The sequence below is a fragment of the Gavia stellata genome, chromosome 6 (genome assembly GCF_030936135.1).
Source record: "Gavia stellata isolate bGavSte3 chromosome 6, bGavSte3.hap2, whole genome shotgun sequence".
Lineage (NCBI taxonomy): Eukaryota > Metazoa > Chordata > Aves > Gaviiformes > Gaviidae > Gavia > Gavia stellata.
In genome coordinates, this window is record NC_082599.1 from 30335482 (window position 1) to 30355643 (window position 20162).

A 20162-nucleotide genomic window follows, 5' to 3' on the forward strand; every position below is an offset into this window, starting at 1 on the left:
GACAACACTTACAATCTATTTAATGGATATAGAAATGTCAGTACTGTGCCCAGCTCCCAGCAGTGTGCCATTAATACCTCATTTCTTCAACCAAAAAGGCAACTGAACATTTCAACATCCTTGATTATCTGCTGAGATTGGCAAAGACCTTGCAGAAATAAGGGGATCAGACATTCTCTCTGAAGGCTTCTTTCATTTAGACCATGAATTCTCCCTTCTTTTCCCCTTATTTGAAATAGTCTGACTCTACTAAAGGAGGTTAGCATCTACTAAGCAGGACTTATCTTTTAATAGATGTTTTAATAGCCAGAAACTTCCAAAGAATGGTATCAAAAGATAAACTGGTAGTTCTAGATAATTTCTACGCTGTATGTATTATTTACTTCTAATGCCTAAATTTGGAGGATTTGTTGGTTAGCCCTATGTTTGTAGTGCCCAGGAGTTTAAGGAAACAGTGAATACATTTTAGGTACTTCACAGTTCTTTTCATTTTATTGATGCGTTTTTTTTCTGTCGAGGAATGAGGGCAAAGTATGCAAGCTGACTACAGAAGATAGCAAAGAACATGTGCATGCTATTTTCAGAAATAAAAGTAAGCGTGAATATTCCTTTGGAGGGGGGAAAAAAGGAGAGGAAGAATAAAAAGAAAGATTTGGGACAAGAAAGAGTAAAACACAGGGCTAAGAGGGCTCGAGTCATGGGACAAGTACAAAGAGGGAAGGAGCGGTTGGGCAATGTGAGGTGCTGATGAAGAGCAAGGGCAGGCAGTCATTAATTAACTTGTGCCTGATCACCTATTCTTGCCAGAACTGTGTAGGTAGAAACTGGAATAATCCTAGTATTGCAGGCTGCCCCAGAGAGCTGAACTGAAAGCCAGACAGTCCATACATCTGCTTTGACTTTCATATTTAAAGGAATCGTAAAGTTCCTCCATTGCTCTACAGGGCGCTCCCCTCCCCTTGCCTGTGTTAGGTGCTGAAAGCCCTCACTCTTCAAAGCTGTCTGTGTGCCTCAGTCTGCTCTTCTATATAAAGCCAAATTTGGGGTCAGTTCTGTTTACTTTTCCTTCCCCCTACATGTGATTTGAGTTGTCCTGCCAATCACCGTATATGGGACAGGATCAGGGGCTTGTCCCTTGGCAGGCAAGGGATACTGCCGAACTTGTTGCTGCACGTCAGCATGGATCTGCAGAGTCTAAATGAAGGGATCTGAGCCTTGCTACTTGTCCTGTTAAGACTGCAATTGTGTGTGAAGAGAAAGAAGGCTGGGGATGCCAGTTAAAGAGGAAAAAGCCCTTGAGGAGTTTAAAGCTAAGACATATGCAACTTCTACTGGAACAGGGAAGCTGATCAGAGTTTTGTAGGAAAGACTAGACTGCACTGGCCGATAGCATATTTGGGTAGGACTGGCAAAACGAGATTCAGGAAAGGAGTTCATTGTGCAGGCAGGCTACCTATGTAGCTAGAGAATTGTTGGAGGAAACAGAGGGTGCCTGTGTGAACACATCAACTATTGATGTGATAATGTGCTATAAAAACCCCAGGAAATTCAAGCACAGAATGAACATAGAATTCACATTTTTCTTTGGAATTTTCTGCCCTTCCAAAATACTCAAAATCTGAAACACAGAAAATTATTATTAAAAGTATTTCAGATGCATAATAACATCATGCACTAACTGGCCATCCCTATGCTCTATTTAAAAAAGAAGATTAATACACCCATAACACACTACCTGTCTCTGCCATACCGAGAGGCATTTTGGCTCTGGGAAGGCTTGTGTGGGTGGCAACACGCAGAGCTGTGCTAAATGTAGCGCAGGCTCTTGTCATGGACTGCATGCTTCCCAAACTTTACCTTCCCTCCATGCTTCGTCATAGAACTAGTTTGACCCTACTTGCATTTATCCATCATTAAACACACATCTCCCAACAATGCTCTTACAATTCTGTTGCGAGCTTTCATGGTTATTGCTATTCTTGATCCTCAAGCTCTTGAAGTCATACCAGTATGTCAGAGCATCAATTCCTTAAGATGTCCCCGTTCTTCTCATTTCAGAAACAAGTTTGGGGAAAAAGCCAAAACCCAGATTATTCCCTCAGTTTTTTAAAACACTTCACCAAGGTTTTGTGCAGCTTTTACATGTGGGACTGGCAATACCAGGTGTGTGCAGGGGCTGAGGGTGGCTCTTGCGACTGAGAAGGTGTTGGGACGTTTTTGCGAAAGGCAACAGACCTGCATTGCTCTCCTTCAGTGTCCATCTCTCACCATTAGGTTTTGTGCTTAGCTCCTGGGCTCGTGTGATGTGGTCAAACAAAGATGCCTGGGTTTGGTTTTCTTTTTTTTTCTGAATGCAATGGCTTGCTTTTTTCCAAGAGTGCAAGAATAAGCTTAACAATGCAACGAAGTCCACAAGGACTTCAGCTCTTAGAATAGGGGTTAAATAAATGCAGTTTTAAAATGCTTTGTTTCCACACGGGGGAACAGAGAAAGTGCCAAAGTGTTTTTTAAGCTGTTCTTCCTAATAAATGAGATCCTGAACAGGCACCCCCCTGAGAATGAATGGGTCTGACACTAAGGCTTTGTGTTAAGTGCTCCTGACTCCCGGGACTACCCGTATCTCTCCCCAAGGGAGAACCGAGCGCTGGCCGGAATGCTGCGCGCCCTCGCCCCCCGCCGCGGCCCCGGCCGAGGCGGGAAGCGCCGAGGAGAGGACGGGCACAGCCTCCTCCTCAGCTTCGCCTCCCGCCGGGCAGGCGCTCTCGGACTGCGCATGCGCCGCGGGGCTGGCGGCGGGCAGGTGCGCAGGCGCAGCAGCGGGACCAGCCGCCGCGGGCGGGCGGGCGCGGGTCTGCATCCGGGTCGCCGCCGTGCCCATTGTCTGGGGAAGGGCCCCGGGGCTCGGCGGCTCCGCAGTGCTGTACCCGAGGGCCCCTGCGCGCCCGCCGCTCATCTGCGTAGGCTTTAGTAAGTGATCCTCAGCGGCTCTTCCCACCCCTGTCCCGGGGAGATGCTGGGGTGCCCGCGGAGCGTCCCCGCCCCTTCCCACGGGCGGGCGGGAGGGCGCGTGCATATCGCCGTCCCTCAGGCGCTCCGCGGCCCCGGCTGCCCTTTTCCCGTGCCTCTCGTTGCTGGCGCTGATGGATCACGCCAGGGCGCTACGTCTGGAGGTGCTGGTGGCTCCGGGGGCCTCAGGCGAGGCAAATGTCTGCGCAGCCCCGCCCCAGGGTTCCTGCCGGTGCCCGGGGCTGCGGGCAGCCCGCGAGCCGCTGCCGGTACAGTGTCGTGTTGTTTCCCGGTGCCTGAAGGGAGCATCGCTGCTCCTCCGGGCAGTCAGCTCCTGGCTGGTTAGCTGTGGGGGAACCCTTCCCGGTGTGCGTGCCGCCGCTCCCCTCCCTCACCTGTGGGAATGAATGTCTCCGGGACCCCGGTGCCGTCTGCATCTGCCGGCTGCTCTTCGGGCAGTGTGGCGGAGACTGTCCCGGCCTGTCACACCCATTCTGCCCTTCCTTCTAATTCAAATATCTTTAATCATGCTGAATTCTCATTATGCCACCTCGTAACAATACTATGTTTTTTTCCTGCAGTGGACCGCAGTTCGAAGAGGAGACAAGTGAAGCCTTTGGCAGCTTCGCTGCTGGAAGCTTTAGATTATGATAGCTCTGATGACAGTGATTTTAAAGTTGGAGATGCTTCAGGTAAATATGCTTCCTCATCTCCCCGGTTCAGAATGATTTCATTTTTGGTTTATGGTTGCTCATTTAATATCATATAGGAGACAGAATGGTATTAGGGAACTGTTGGGACTTGGAGGCACTTTAAGTTCAGTGACTCAGTTGGATAGCTGGAAATTCTTATGCTGCGGATAAGAAACAACTGATTAAATAAAATATCCATACAATACTTCAATTGCAATTAATTTTTTCTCAACAGAAAACTCATGATTCTCAAAACAAGTTTTGGCAGAAGCATTTGAGTAGCTTCTGTGCTGACTGCCTTAGCTATATCTGTGGCTTTTTATTTCCTTAGTGTAGAGATAATTTTTGAAATATTCACTGCTTTTAATATTGAAATAGGAATGATTTAAAGCCATTTTGTTTTGAATCAGTCTGAATAATAGTTTGTTGTGGACTTAAGAACTTGCCTATTTCTCAAGGTTAATTCTACTCGGTGAGTGAAAACCTTAAGCAGAAAGCTAATCTGTTCAGACTTTTATTGTTTTTTATGATAGACAAACTTAAGGTGTCCATTCAGATAGCTATGAAGAAAGGTGTATGCATTTCATACTAGAAGGAAGTCTTTGCCTCAGAGTGTATTTGTCCTGCACTGTTTTCTATGTGTGCAGATTCCTGTGTCTGCAGTGAACATCCACAGAAACTGAAAGTAAACAATGCCAAAATAAAATGAATAAATTCAAGTATATTGGAGGGAAGGGAAAGAAGGGTCAGGACCATGTTTGTGAATAAACTGCACATTGGATGTTCCGTGGCATATGCTCAGGAAAATAAGCAAAGAGATGCAGGATGTGTAAGACGTAAGGGAAGCATTATGACAGCTTGTCAAATAACTTCACTTTGTTATGTCTGCACTGGGGATGCTGCTCTACATTTTCATGTGAATGTATCTTGCAAAAGTATTCCCCATCCCCATTTAAAGGCTTATTTTTTAACATCTGGCAAGTGCCTCCTTATTGATGAACTTAAAAATGCTTAATGATCATTTCTCCAGTGCCAGTTTTAAGGTATGCCCTAATGCTCCGTGTTTTTTTTTCTCAAACTTGAACATATTTCCCTTGGTTGGTCTGGTAGAAGCAGTCTGCAATGACTTAAGAGAGTAAAACTGATGTTGTCTTACCAATTTCATGCTAAGATTTTTGGGGGCTTGTTTCGTGTACTTTTTTAATCTCGTTGTGGGTATTTTTGATCCTTTCTTTTGACTAAGGGCACTGCATTTTGTAAAGACAATTTGCCATAAAAGGAAATTATTTTTAGTTCCCAGAGATAATCTCCCTGTTTTGGAGCAGTAGTGTACGCAGGATTTAAGGGAAAAGGAGAATTGGAAATGGAGTATGGGAGATGGACACATAGTCCAGAGGAATATATTATTTGATTAAAAGACAAAAATTAATTAATTAAAAATAATGAATAAAGCTTTCTGACGTAACTATGTCTAAATGCAGAAGATTCATTTGTACTTGATACCCTCTTTAACTTTTAGGATATTGTATGGCTGCGTGTCAGTGTCTAGCCTTGAGAGTATTTCAATCTCAGTTTCATTTTGAGGAAGTTGGATGGGGTTTCCCTTAAAAAACCAACACTGAATTGAAACAAGCATATGAGAAAAACCCAAGTTCTTCTTACAAAATGTTTTTCTAATTACTCTTTTGTGTTCATATATCTCATATAGCTTTGTTTTAACATTTCAGAACCTATTTCTATCACTTGTAGTAGAAATTAATGTTCTGTTTAATAAAATTTAAAATCTAGTGAAAACACTTTGAAATAGCAGCAGAGTTTGACATTTTACACTTTATTCAAAAATTTTCAATGTGAAAGGAGAAAGTTGTGAGGGTTTGGAGAAGCTGGGGAATAGAAAGTTGTTAAACATACAACCTCTCAAGTTGGAAGAAAAAAGAAACATTTCTTATGTGTAGTACAGGTTAAATGGTAGTTGCAGAATATTTGAAACAGAACATCTGTGCTGATTTAAAATGAAGCTGTTATAATGGAGCCTTAAATTTAGTTGTATTTAGTCCATTTAGATTCACATGGAAGAAGTGCTGAAATAAAGGGACTTTTTTATACACACACACACATATATATATAAAAAAATAAAATCGATAATGTCAAAGTTTTTTTATATATATATATATATATAAAGAATATGTGTGTACACACACAAACAGCCCTACTAGAAAAATTCTGTTTTGTTGATAATAGAAAACAGATTTTCCTTTTTTTCAATGTGGATTGAGCCTTCAAATCATAACGTGTATTTGTCCATTATAGTCAAGGCTGTTGCTATTTTTCTTCTTTCAATGACCGTAGAGGTCTCTCCATGTGCAGCCCTTTGCCAATCAGTATTTAGTCTTTGTTTGAATTTAGAATTTCATTGCATAGTTTGCTTACAAAGGGAAATAAATGTGACCGAAGAAAGAAACAATTTTTCTACATTGAAAATGACCATAAATTCTACTCATGGACTCAGAAAGATCCCGTAAGCATGGTAATTCCACAGCTCTGCAACGTATGTTTATTTGATTCACAAATGCACATATAGGTGTTTAAAAAAATAAAACAAATTTGAAAGTTAAATGTTAAAGGACTATTTAAATACTGAATTAAAGGAATTCTGAAGTTGTTTACTCCTTGTTCGATTATGTTGCATCCATATATATGAGCTTTAGGATGTTAAGTGATATGGGCTAGTAGATGATATTGTGCAAGTCTAGGAGGACTGAGCCCTGAATAATTAAGCTTTTATACCTGTACATTGTTCTATCAGATTTCTGGGTATATGAGATACAGTAAGGATTTGAGAAGTTGGTATTAAGTACTTTTAGGAAGGAATTGGCATTTCTGAATTTTTGTATTCAGAGTCTTGATGCCTTGGTAAACTACTTTCATTACAGAAAATATTTTTAGTCACCAACCTCCATTTCCACCAAAAAAAATCCATACGAGATATGGCCTTTACTTACAGTGTAGTTAATTACTTTTCTTTTGGATTTAGGTCACACCAACAGGCAATTACTGCCTTTTCCACTTTAAAGATCTCATAATTCTGACATCTTTTTAGGGAAAGTGATTTTAGAACTGTTATATTATTGTAAATTTACTTAATGTAAACAGTTTTCATGCCTGTTGGCTTTTCATTATGTTAATATTGAATGAAGTAATTTTTTAATGGCTTCTCTATTTCTACATAATACAAAGTAGTAATGCCATATTTTAAAGTACTGTATTTTTCTGTTTTTTATAAACATCTTGAAAAATTTGTTCCTTAAGTAGGAATGTCGTATGTAATCTTAATGTGGGATCAATCAAAAAAAGTGTCCCTTTGGAGTCGGAGCGTACAAATACATGACTTGAAATGATGGTACTCTAACATACTCAACTGAAGTTTTTTAATCATATGTTTCACAGTACAGATCAGTTATTTGAAATTTTCCTTTTAAGTTAACTAGAGCATACTTCGGGGTTTTTGTTGGTGTTTGTTTTTTTAATTTTTTTTTTTAAATGAAAGCAGCTGGGGATATACTGATGTCAGAAATCAGTATATAGTTGTAGAGTAATTCCCAGCAGGATTCCAAAGCAAGGATTTACTACTTTTCTTCTCTCTCATCAGTGAAGTCGGTCAGTTTTGGCAGCTCATATACTGAAATTGAAATGATGCAGAGAAATATAGTGTGGTCCCTGAACAAGAGTGATGTGTGAATTTAAGGACTGCCACCTATCTAAGTGTAGCTAAGAAGAGCGTAGCTGAGTGCTGCCTTGAAGAACTGGATTTTGTCACTACTTCTGCCACAAGTCTCCTAGACTCAAATTTTTGGAGACATTTGTAAATGTTTGGTTTTTTGGTGTTGAGCATGGAACCTGACTTGCATAACTATTATGTACTGTTATTGCAATTGAGGTCAGTAGGAGCTCTGTTTAAAACGTGTAATGAGCTATATAAATGCATATATTAGGTATTCTGAAAAACCTGTGACTTGATCTAGAAATAAAAAGTTGCAAATATCTTTATCTTTCTGTAATTTGTTTCCTCTTAGCACAATGGAGATTCCACTTTTGCTTTCCTGTACAGGATACTGTAGCATAAAGAAATGTTTGCAAAACACCAAAATACTGTAGTGATAAACACTACAGAAATATTGATGAAGAAACTAGTATGTTTGGTTTTGGGAATAAACTTAAATGATATGCAACAGAAAAGTTGTAGGGTGTTTCAGTAGACAGTGAAGGTAAGAGAAAATACTGAATAGCTAATCAATTATCACATAATTGCACAATCTTAATTGTTACAATCGTTTCAAGGCTTGACATTTGCAACTGTGATGTGTAGTCCCTCAGAGTAGAATTCCCAAGGGCTTTTTCCCATTGAGAAAATGGAAAATATGAGCATTATGTTCTCTTGAATTATCTTTATCCCAAGTGAGAACTTTTATCTGTACAGATGTCTGCCACTTGAAGTAACACTTTGGAGTGACTGACAGGCATTTTGAACTTGCATTCTCTTTGGAAACAAGCACTGAGGTTTCTGTTCTTTCATGCGTTTACTGACAGCAGAGGAGTAATGTAACAGAAAGCTAGGTTTTCATCCCAGTGTCTGGACAAGGTCGATTTAGTGATGGGATGATGTTATTTTTCTTTGTTTTCCCCCTACTGTGACTCTTTGTGCCTTGTTTTTCTAGTCTGTCCCTTACGGAACCCTTCCTCATCGGTTCAGTGTCGTTCTGCCTGTTCAATCAGTCTTGAATAGGATTTTCATGGTCTCCTACTTTACTACTCCTACTTTACTTTCTCTTGCATCTCTTCTTTTTGCATGTATGTCTACCTCTTGTGTATTTGCTGCCACATGGAGAAGGTTCTTCTGTGCTTTATTCTTGGTGGGATGATCTGTTTGCAGCCTGGCCACCTCTGAGAGTTTAGACATGCTCACTGAGGATGGGATGTTTCAAGTGTTTCTTGAGCATACACTTGTTACAGTGTCTCAGAGACTTACTTAGCATATCCCAGACACATGTTCAACTGTCTCCCAGATATCATTTCCCTTGTACAAGATGTGAAACTCTTAGGTGTTTCTGGGGGAAATACATATTCTAGCTCATTATTCAATAATTTGTATTGGAATCCAATTTTATGGATTATTTAGGACTGCAGCTTTGCTGAGGGAAGTCACGCGGCATGCAGTGCTTCATCCCAAACAAGTAAAGTTTGATAATGTTGAAAACAGGGAAACTGGGAAATGTCAAGCAAATTCAGGAGGTAGGGTAACCGATTCCATCTGTGTTACTACTTTGTAAGTAAGGCAATTCCCAGTGACTCGAGTCAAAGTTGGCAACCTTTAATTTTGAGTACTTTTATGACTTGAATAGACATCTACTGAAATACTGTGTGATATAATTACTGCTAGTACAGAAGTGAGGAAACTGCTTACTAAACAACTTTCATTTATGTTCTTCTTCCATCCTTTTTTCTATTAAACTAGTTGTCTTCTGAAACAACTGTAATCGTGGATCAGTGATCAGTTTCATTTCCTACTCTGCCCAGTCTACATCTGCAGTTAATATACAGTTTAGATACTTTTTTCCAAAACATAAATTGAGAAGTGAATTTCTCTCCTTAAGAGCAGTAATATCTTAATCTATGTTGGTTTTGTTTTGTATGTTATTCATTATGTTACTGTGGACAGTTCTGGTTTTTTAACTGCCAGCATTACCAATGTTGAATTTCCAGTAGTCTACCAATGTTTAATCACCATACTCGGCAAAATAGCATAGAAAGCCAGTGGCATATATATAACTGATGCTAGATTCTCTTTTTTGACGTTATGTTGAAAGTGAAGTATTAGGCCTCTTCAATTCTTGCTTTCAGTGTAGTTATATCAATCTTAGCATGATGGACCTCTGTGGCTTTAGTCTAATAGACAAACGTGATCAGGAATTTACCAGTTACACAACTCTGCCTTTGGCAACTTAAAAGTTCATATTTTCCATATATGATGTAGGTTTTCCTGCCTTATTTTTACATCCAGTTATTAATATCAGAACTTTCTAGTTAGTTTAAGCATTTTCTTAAGGTATTTTTGAGTCTTTAAAATTACTTGCAATTTCTAGATCAGATGTATAGGAAGTACAGCTGCTTTTACACACATTTGGTACAGCACATGGGCAAAGGAGTTTTTGTGACTCTGGAGCTGTTCTTTTAAGGACATTTATGGGCAGAGGCTGTTGTCAACGAACACTTTTTGCAGTACTTTCTGCAGTGCTTTCCACTTTCCCTGTCTGTCAGGAGGCAGGCAACCTGGTTGAGTTGTACATGGTGTTTTAGCTTAGATACCTGGGTAATTTCACATCATCATGTCAAAGACTTGTCCACCTTGTGATTGTGTGAAGGAGTCTAAGGGACCACTAGACAGGGTGATGGTGATCGAGTAGCTTTAACGTCCAAAAGAATTAACCTCACTTGTAGCCTGGTTTTTGTTACCTCCCTTGAAAAGAGGGTATTGTGAAGCACGACGTGGGCTGGATGACTTCTCACATGAGGCCTGTAGGTTATTATTGAACAATATTATTTAGTAGGAATATCTTCAGACATGGGAGTTGTTTTCTGTATTGCATGCTCAGTTTTTCAGGTTTTTCACTCCTTTTCAACATTCCAGGATCCTGGATTGTATTCCAAGTGTGTAGCTTTGAGCACCTGGGTAAGACTCAACCAGACAGGGCATAGTGCAAAAAAAAAAAAAAAAAAAACCACAAAAAAAAAAACCCAAAAAAAACCTTTCCAAAATGATGCCAGATGCTTTTCTTTTCTTCTGCTATCTGGAGTTGGGTAGGGCTTTGTTAGTGGAAGAGGCAAGCCCAAAATTGAGCCCGTGATTTCCTTTAACTAGCTTATCCTTCAGACTTCACTTAAAAACAAGCAATAAAGCTGCTTCTTACAGAGCTGCTTGATAAGCTAAACACTGCATTGAAGAATCAGCCTGTGTTCTGTGAGTGGGTGGCCATGTACTTATGTAGTGTAGCACTTTCTGTATACATGGATTTTCTTAGAATGTAAAAAAAAAAAAAAAAAAAAATCACAGGGTGCCATGTTTAAAGTTGCTTGTAAAATGGTCCTACAAAATCCTGGGGGGATTTTTTTAACTGCTGTAGTGATTTCAGTAGCTTTCCCCTGAAGTCTTATGCATAGTAGGTATTACACAAGACTCCACAGCTGATGTGGAGATTAGTAGTCACTTTTTGTTATGTTAATTCTGGAGTATAATGTTCTGTCCTGGAGCATTCCTCCCAGAATTACCCTCTTTGGAGGGTAATTGACTGCCACCTGCTGTTGTGCTCAGTAGAGCTAAAGATACAAGGTGTACGAAACTAAATGATTCTTTTTTCACAACTGTTATCTCAAATTTGTTCTCAACTCCATATTCTTCACTATTTGACGGTGTATCTGGCCCCATTTTTCACTGAGAGTAGCTTGACTTCTCTCCCATAGGGAATGATATGATCTGGTTGCCAATTTGAAAGAACCATTCTTTAAGAATTTCTTTGAAGGAGAAAATGGTATACTACATCCTCTTCCTAACTGAAAGTGCATCTGACAGAAGAACACCTGCAAAAACAGCTGTTATCACAGAATAGCTCTTTCTAGAAAAGTACCTATCATGGTGGATGTATTCAGACAGAAGAGGGATAACCCTTACTTTAGGTATTGCTGGTGTGTACGTGCATGTAGAAAGGAGAGTACGAAGCATAATGTGTAGGCAGAAGGCAAAGAGAATTTGAAGGAGAGAAGTGAATGTAACTTAACGTTTATTTGTTCTCTGCTTTTTATTGTTTGCATGGCATAAGGCAGCTAAAGAGTATTCTCAGTGCCGTAGTATTGATGTACAACAATCACTGTTGGTAATTTAGAGTGCTGTTAAAGATCAAACTATACCCAAACTAAGACTCCCCCACAGAATGAAGTGGAAGCTTAAATTCACAAGAAGTCTAAGCATATTTAGGAATGGAACAGCAAAATTAAAGCATCCAAACAAATTAGTGTCATGGGGTTATGGTGGGGAAGTAAAACAAAAGAAAATAATGTAAGATAACTTAAAAATCCAGTTAAATTAATTTGAACATGGCAAAAAACTATACTACCTTATTTACAGTAAGACAAGTAGTGTACAATGGCACTCAGAACCTGTGAAATGAGATACAAAACCACATTTTGCTTTTAAACATACATACGATATCTAATCTATAATATAAATATCTAGTATGAGAGTCTAGCTTTAGGAGTTACTTGTAAAGTGTTTTTGAGAGCTGGCAAATATCTTAGAATGGTTTGAGTTGGAAGGGACCTTTATAGATAATCTAGGCCAACCCCCTGCTGTGGGCAGGAACATCTTTCAGTAGACAAGGTTGCTCAAAGCTCCATCCAACCTGACCTTGAACACTTCCAGTGATGGGGCATCCACAACTCCGGGCAACCTGTTCCAGAGTCTCACCACCCTCATCGTAAAAAGTTTCTTCCTTATGTCCAATCTAAACCCTACCCTCCTTCAGTTTAAAACCAGTCCCCCATTTCCTGTCACTACAAGCTTTGGTAAAAAGTCTCTCTTTCTTAGAAGCCCCCATTATATATCGAAAGGCTGCAATAAGGTCGCCCCAGAGCCTTCTCTTCTTTAGGCTGAACAATCCCAACTCTCTCAGCCTTCCTTCACAGGAGAAGTGTTTCAGCCCTCTGGCCATTTTTGTGGCCCTTCTCTGGACCCACTCTTAACAGGACCATGAATATGTATCCAGACAAAGCTATTTTAAATTAAAAATAATCTTTTAGATTGCGTATTAGTTAATACTGGTTTTTATTTCTTAGACATGACTGAAGAGTGTTCTACTTTTTCAAAACTTCAGTTAGTTATGTTGTACTTCATTACTACCATTAAGGCTGGTAGGCAGTGGGAAATGACTGAATTATTCTTTTCTCAAAAGACTGTATAATAACTTGTGTTACTGTATTCTCTTTTTTTTTTCCCTGTCTCTCTAAAGGTTAGAACATTTGCAGGAAACTTTTTCTTTCTATTAGCGTGTAAGGGGACTGATAACATTAATAACCTGATTAGTAGTAGTAGCGCTGATGGATTTTTATTTTTATTGATAATTATGTAATCTCCTCATCAAATACTTCCACATACAGGTATATGCAGAAAAAGACAAAACTGACCATTATATCGAAGTAACAACTGAGTTGCTGGCTAGTCATAGATGGTGTTCTGTGGCGTGGAAATAAATGCCTCATGAAGTGTGTAACACACTGTTTGTGTATTTGGCTTTATACAGAGATGGATGTGCACAGAAATTCTCTGGGTAAGGTGATACTGAGTGGTGGGGTTTTTTGTGTGGTAGCTAAAGTGATGAAGGATTTTTTTTAAATTGCAAGCATCAACCTGTTTCTTCTTTGCATCTGTGTGACAGTGCATCAGGAACTTGGTGATGTCTTTGAGCAAACTCAAAACTGTAGCCATTACTTAATTGATCCCTGCATTGGATCAAGCAACTTTATATTTTCTTGTTAATTTAAACGAATATTTTCTGAGTTTTTCTTCATTAAAACTAATACTTTAAATGAAAAGTAGTAGGTGAATATAAGATGAGAGATAAGTCAAGGTGGATGATGTTTATAAAATTTAACAAGTTCACTTGTCATTTTTTTCAATATTTTTTACATGTACTTTATAGTACAGATGCCTTATTTTTGTGGGTTTTTTTTTCCCCACACAAATCCTCTTCTGTTCCTTTCTATTGCACAGTTTGTCTTGTGTTAATTAATGGAAATAGTGACTACACATAGAACAATACCATATGAGTGGTATAAGGTTAGAATTTATGCATTGTTGTGCAGCTGCAACACTGAATGAGGCATAGCTTATGTGGGATTAATAAGTGAAATAACATTGGAAATTGAAAGAGCCCCCAAACCCAGAAAAACAAATCTGTACTAAAAATGAAGGTGAAGGATTATCCATACTGTTGTTAGTACTTGTTACATAAACTCTTTATTTTGTAATTTTAAATCTCTTCTATTGGGTAGCTATTTTAATTTGAAGATTTAGAAAACCCCTCCAGAACTTAAAAACTGGAATGCTCTTTCTTTAGGATGTGTCTTCACGTGAAAATTATTCTGTGCTACTGCTTATTGTTAATATGAGCTGCAGTTCAAAGGAACATTTAATGTTCATTTAATAAATTCTGCCATCTTTTTTTACCATCTTAATATGCACTCATGTTTAACAGATTCTCAACATACCACTCGAAATAGCAGTATTTGGACACCAGCTGAAAAAAATAGGTGGAATACCTTATGAGGGAGGAACATGCATCATTCTTTTGTTTAACAACTTGCTTCAACAGATTTTATTTTTGGGGGTACATTTGTGTCGGAACTTTTTTTAAATTTTCATATGCTCAACAGATTCTGAAGGAAGTGGTCATGGGAGTGAAGATGCATCAAAGGACAGTGGTGAAGGTTCCTGTACTGAATCAGAAGAAAATATCTTGGAGGAGGAACCTGCAGAAGAGAAAGTAGAAGAGCAACAGCCAAAAAACTCCACTGAAGAAGAGGTGCCAACAGCAGACAAAGAGGTAATTAAAACTGAAAAGAAAGAGCATGAAGATGAAGAAGAAAAGCCAAAAAAGAAGAAAGAGAAAGCAGCCGAACCTGATGCTGTGGCTGATGAGCAAACAAATGAACCAAAAAAATGGAATTTGCGCAGGAACCGACCTTTGCTGGATTTTGTATCGATGGAAGAACTAAATGATATGGACGACTATGATAGTGAAGATGACAATGACTGGCGGCCTACTGCTGAGAAAAAAAAAGGAAAAAATGCACTGCGAAAAGAGGGAAGTGATGGAGATAATGAGGATGATGAAGATGATGGGAGCGGAAGTGATGAGGATGACAATGATGAGGAAGGTAATGAAGAAGATAATAGCAGCACGGCTAGTGATGGAGGATCCAAGAAGAAGAAGAGTAAAGTTCTTAACAGGAATAATGCAGATGATGAGGAATTGACAAATGATAGCCTGGCTCTTTCACAAAGCAAGAGTAATGAGGTAGTGCAACCAACTTTCTATAATATATCTGTTGACAAACGGAAACTACTCCCTAGTAGCTAGTCTGCTAATTTGAAAAGTTAAACTGATTGGCTGGAATTGTGTTTACAGGAATAAATGAAGCAGCAAAATTGTGCTGAGTAGGCACTGCATATTAAATAATCTTGCTTGGACCATTTGGCCAATCTAATGTCACTGAAGTCAATAGAGGGACTTCTCTTGGCTTTTAGGGGGGGTTGGATTACTTCTAAAGCAAATAGGAGGTCCAGTATGCAAATCAACATGTATTAGTGAGACTTCTAGTTCTGTTTTAGTGTAAATGTTGCATATCTGTAATGTTCTAAAAGTTAAAAGCATCTGTGACATATTCATAAAATAGCTAAATGACAGGTTATTCTTTATCCTGGCCCTTCTTTGTGACAAACATCAAAGTCTGACTACTAAGTTCACTGATAGAAGAATTCTAAATAAAGAAATATGCACGCTGGGTTTAAAATCAAATAGGATAATCATGATAATTTATGTTGGGTTTGCTTATAATTCTCACAAATTAAGTAATTTCTGACAGTACTAAAATGTATTTGGAAACTATTATTACTATATTAAATATCTTCTAATCGCAGAATGTGAAAATTATATGTTAAGTGTTTAATAATGCAACTTTTTTTTCCTATGCACAATTACAGTTGCCTAAAGGTTGTGCCTGTGGAAAAATTAAGATATTAGGTTGTCAGGATGGTTAACTTCATGTCCTGCAGTAGCAAAATCTTGAACAAAGTAAAAAGAGTTGCTGTAAAATCTACGTTCAATTTTCAGGAAATAATTGCAATGTCAACATAACATTTGATAAATGATAGTGGTATGGCACTATTTAAAGTTCTGCTGGTCCATTTAATCTTTATTTTAATGTGTAAAATGACAGGGAATTGAACAGAGTATTTGGCAGAATCAGTTGTCTCCATGTCATATACTTTGTTATGTGTTACATATATATGATTGCGAACGAGCTGTGCTGTTTTAATTACTAGTAATAATTGTGATTGGAAAAAAAAAGCCTAATTCTGGGGCTTTTTTACTTTTTGTATAGGCATCTTCTTTCATTGTCTAGCTGTGTAATTCTAGTGTTGTTACCCGTATTCTGTTGGCTCAGGAGCTGAAAGTGCTTTACCAATACTGATTATCAGAACTTCAAATAGAGATAGGTAATTGTCTTTCAGAGTTGTTTCCCGTATCAGAATGGAGATGGAGTCTACATTCTTAGGGATATATTCTTGAATATGTCCATGATTTTGGTTGACTTGGAAAATTAGGCCTGTTTCAGAAACCCAGAGCTGTCTCTGATGTATCTTTTGCAAAGCTTCTTAATATGCATGGACCTCAGAGTCTATTCTTGCCTTGGATTTAGGACATTGATCAAAAGATAAAATAAAAATTTGAAAATTTGAAGTTGAAATTATAATTTTGTAATTGATAATTTATCTTTACTGCATGTAAAGCAAAGTGCTGTTTATGAATAGGTCTTTAACAAGAAGCCTTGCAACAGTGAGTATCTGTAGACTGAGTTATGGACTGTAATTTTTAGATTGATACTCAACTGTATTATAACAGTATAGTTTCCACTACTACAATATTTTAAAATAGTAAAAAAAACCCCAAAACCTGTCTAGCAGTCAAGTCTAGCAAAATCTCATTACGCTGTGGAAGTTAAGTTCTTAGAAAAACAGGTGTCTGAATGTATAATTAATTTATGAAAGAATGTTCAGGTAATTAACTCTGAACATGTAATAGTGTCCTTAATATGCATTCTTCCTTTCCTTTCCTTACTTTTTGGGGGTGGATGTTGTGGGGGTGTTGGGGGTGGGTTGTTTGTTTTTGTTTCGGTGTGATTTTTATTTTATTTTTCTCCATTTTACAAAAAATATTTTGAGGTTTGGATAGACAGTATTTTAACCTGTGCTGTAATGAAATACTATGTGCTTTTCTAATGTATTAAGCACAGAAGAAAACTTAGCTTTCTTTTCTAGGGTCAAGCATCATTAGTAGATAGACAGTGCTTTACTGTTTTTATAATTGCTACCACTATATGGGATTCTTCTCTTCTCAGTGAGGTGGCTATTTTATTTTTTTAATTTTTTTTTTTTTTATTCCTTTAAAGTTAGAAGTATATAGGCATATAGCTTGAAATGCTCACTTTCTTCATTAACACCACAGAAATGGGAATTACATAGTGATTCAGCTGAAATCCTTCCTGTCACTTGGCTAGGAAACACGACTTGTTCACGAGTTGGCAGCAGTTACCACCTCTACATAAAAGTTCCCATGCTTTAGACAAGTAGGGTCAGCTTCTGGGATGGGGTTTTTCAGGTGCTTACACGGACTAAGCAGGGAAGAGCAACATACGTTCCAGATCACTCCCTTTCCATGTCTGCATAGAAAATTAATTTTGCTGCTCTGTTTGACCTGTTGGCTGTCTTCACATAAGGTAAACCATAATGGATGGGGATCCTAACATTAAATCCAAATTTGATGCCCTTCCATCACTGCTTGTTTCTTTTCTTTTTATACCCATGTTTGCGTATGTTCTCACTGCCTTAACAGCTATTGTTATTTCAGTGTTGTTTTTACAGTGCAATTCTGTTTATTTAATTTAAAGTAATAGTTTGGGGGTTTGTTTTTTAGGTTTTTTTTTCTTCTTTTAATTCTCAGACCTTGGGCTTCTATAGCAGTAGAGATTGCAGATTTCTTTTAAACCTCTGTTAGTGAAGCCAAATAACAATTGAAGGTACTGTCAGAAAAAGCTGATTTCTGCAGAGTTGCGAGATGTGCCTGAGAAGCCTGTGCCATTGCTCAATTAATCTGCCAAAGTTAGGGAGTATCTACTGCCATTTTCCTATCTGTAATGTGAATGGTAAGCTAAATGTGGGTATTTTGAGTAATGATGGGCCACAGTATTTTTGAAAAAAATGTGCAAGTTTCTTGCTTTCCTCAAAATGCTTTGCAACTTTGTCCTAAAAGGAGGGTGTTGGAAGAAATGCTCTGTAAGTCTGAACTCTGTAGGGTAGAATCTTGTATTTTTCACGATTAGTGGCCTTCCCCTAAGCAAGCGTGACTGTGTGAATGGTTGTATAATCTTTCATTTTTACCTCTAGATGAGGGGGTTTTTTTATAGGTCATGTTTCCTTAACATTGTTTAGAGAAAATGGATGGGAGATCCAGAAGCCTTTCCTAACTGCTAGAAGTATGTGTTTGAACTGTCCTAGGTCAAAAACGTTATAACAAGCCACCTCTATCACTTGAGGTAAACTATTTGAGCCCACCTTTGGCTGGCAAGATTATTTTACCCCTTTATCTTGCTTTAAAGTCAAGCAAAGATTTCCCCTCCCCCTTGCCCCCCAAATACCTGTCCAGATAAACCTAAAGTACAAAGAGACTTCATTAATGATTCACTGAAGATTTTGTGCAGAGACACTGTGTCAGATTGAGAGGCTATAATGAAATAATTGCATAGATTAGTGTGAGAATTTAAGATCCTTGAGGAAGAATACCTACTTCAGGTAGCATTCATGATACTTTTTATCTGCTTAGGCTACACAGGCACAGTACTGATGTCATAAAGGGGTGTTTGGAATGAGAAAAAGATGTTTGAGAGGGCATCTTCCACCTTAATTTATTTTTTTTTTCCTGGTAGGATACCTCAGCAGTTTTGGAATATTATCAGATCTCTGATATTTTGAATGGATGCCATTTAGGCTTGAACTGTCAGCCTCTGTTATGAAACTATTACTATTTCTTTGTCCTGCAATGATTATTTTTCACTAGTGTGCCTGATTTCACACTTCCCTATATGCCTTCATATCACCAATGGAGGTAGTTCAATGTTTCCTTTTAGTATAAAAATAAAAGAAAATGTATGGAAGCTGTGGAACTTTGCAGAAGAGACATTGGCTGTACCTCACAATGAAAATAATAAGAAGCCTAGATGGTGTTTATGAAAAAAAGAAAATTTATGTACAGATTTATTTGGTTTGTGAAACACTTCTCTATGTTTCCTTATAGAAATTCCCTATTAAAAGCCACATTCTTTTTAAGTGGTGTAGTTCACATTGAAGGTTGCCAAAACAGAGCAATGTACTTGTTCTGCAAATCCTTACTCCTGTATATAATCAGAAGAAAATAAGTTGTTATAGCTTCTTAAATCATACGGTTTTTCATAGAGACATACAAATTTGCATTACAACAAAATAGAACTGAGTTGATAATTTGTTATATTTTATGTAAGTGAAAACTTGTCAGGCTTGTGTTAGCTGTTTATTTTCAGATTTTTCAGATCCATGTGACTATTTTTTTTGGAAGGTGCAAATTTTAAGAAAATGAAACAACTTTTCTGCATATTGGGACATTTGAAGGTCACCTTTGGCCTTGGTGGGGTTTTTTTTTGCTTTTAAATGTTTTTTTAGGGGTGTATATTTGTTCCTTTTTGTAGAACATAAACAGTTTAAAGACATATGTGTTTCTCTCTGAGAAAACAAGACCCTTCTTTGTCCTTTGGATCTTAACAGATCTCTAGGTGTATTGAGATCAGATTGTATCCGTCCTTTCTCCCAGCTCTTATATTTGTGGATGAAGTGTTTTAAATGTTTTGACAACAAAGAAGCTTTTATTCTTGTGAAAATAATTTTGCATCTTTTTTTGTTTGTTGTTCAAAATTTAGCAAATAACAGATCTTTTGTTTGTTTTAAATAAAATTGAAGTTCCTGGCATAATCCATGTGTCTTCATTTTCCAATATTAGGACTCATTGATCCTTGAGAAATCTCAAAATTGGAGTTCCCAGAAAATGGACCATATTTTGATTTGTTGCGTTTGTCTTGGAGATAACAGTGAAGATGCTGATGAAATAATCCAGTGTGACAACTGTGGAATCACAGTGCATGAAGGTAATACAACCCTTCATTCTCATTGTGGGAGGAAAGCATATGCTTTGTTTTTAATAAAATGTTGACTTAATTTCTTCAAAAAAGTGAAGCCTTTGAACTCTGACAGGTAATTTTTTATAATACTACATGGATCCTTTTTAGTGGTGAAACATCCATCTTCTACTTTAGCGAAGCAAATATAAGTAACTACGGGACAGGACATGGTCTACAGATACCTATAAAATGAATGACAGTGTACAAATACTGGAGCTATAGATTGTATTTTCAGGGCTTTAGGATATTATATTAAATGTATTTTTGTCTTACCTATTTCAGTCTATGAATTTGATTGCCTAACTGTGTTATAAGATCATGAGACTAGGAGGCCTTCTAAAAGGGAAGGGTTTTTTACATATATTTTTGCTG

The 20162-nt window shown here is 37.9% G+C and overlaps 1 protein-coding gene across 4 annotated transcripts in view; it reads left to right on the forward strand.

Moving 5' to 3' along the window:
• Nucleotides 1-2901: 2901 nt before the first annotated feature.
• Nucleotides 2902-20162, forward strand: part of PHF14 (PHD finger protein 14) — a 170410-nt gene continuing 153149 nt past the window's right edge. For all 4 annotated transcript variants that reach the window (XM_059818512.1, XM_059818514.1, XM_059818513.1 and 1 more), the window contains exons 1-4: nucleotides 2902-2967; nucleotides 3588-3698; nucleotides 14178-14821; nucleotides 19613-19757. In XM_059818512.1, the coding sequence (XP_059674495.1) occupies nucleotide 2967; nucleotides 3588-3698; nucleotides 14178-14821; nucleotides 19613-19757 (901 nt within the window). In that variant the 5' untranslated portion in view covers nucleotides 2902-2966. The remainder of the gene's footprint in view (nucleotides 2968-3587; nucleotides 3699-14177; nucleotides 14822-19612; nucleotides 19758-20162) is intronic.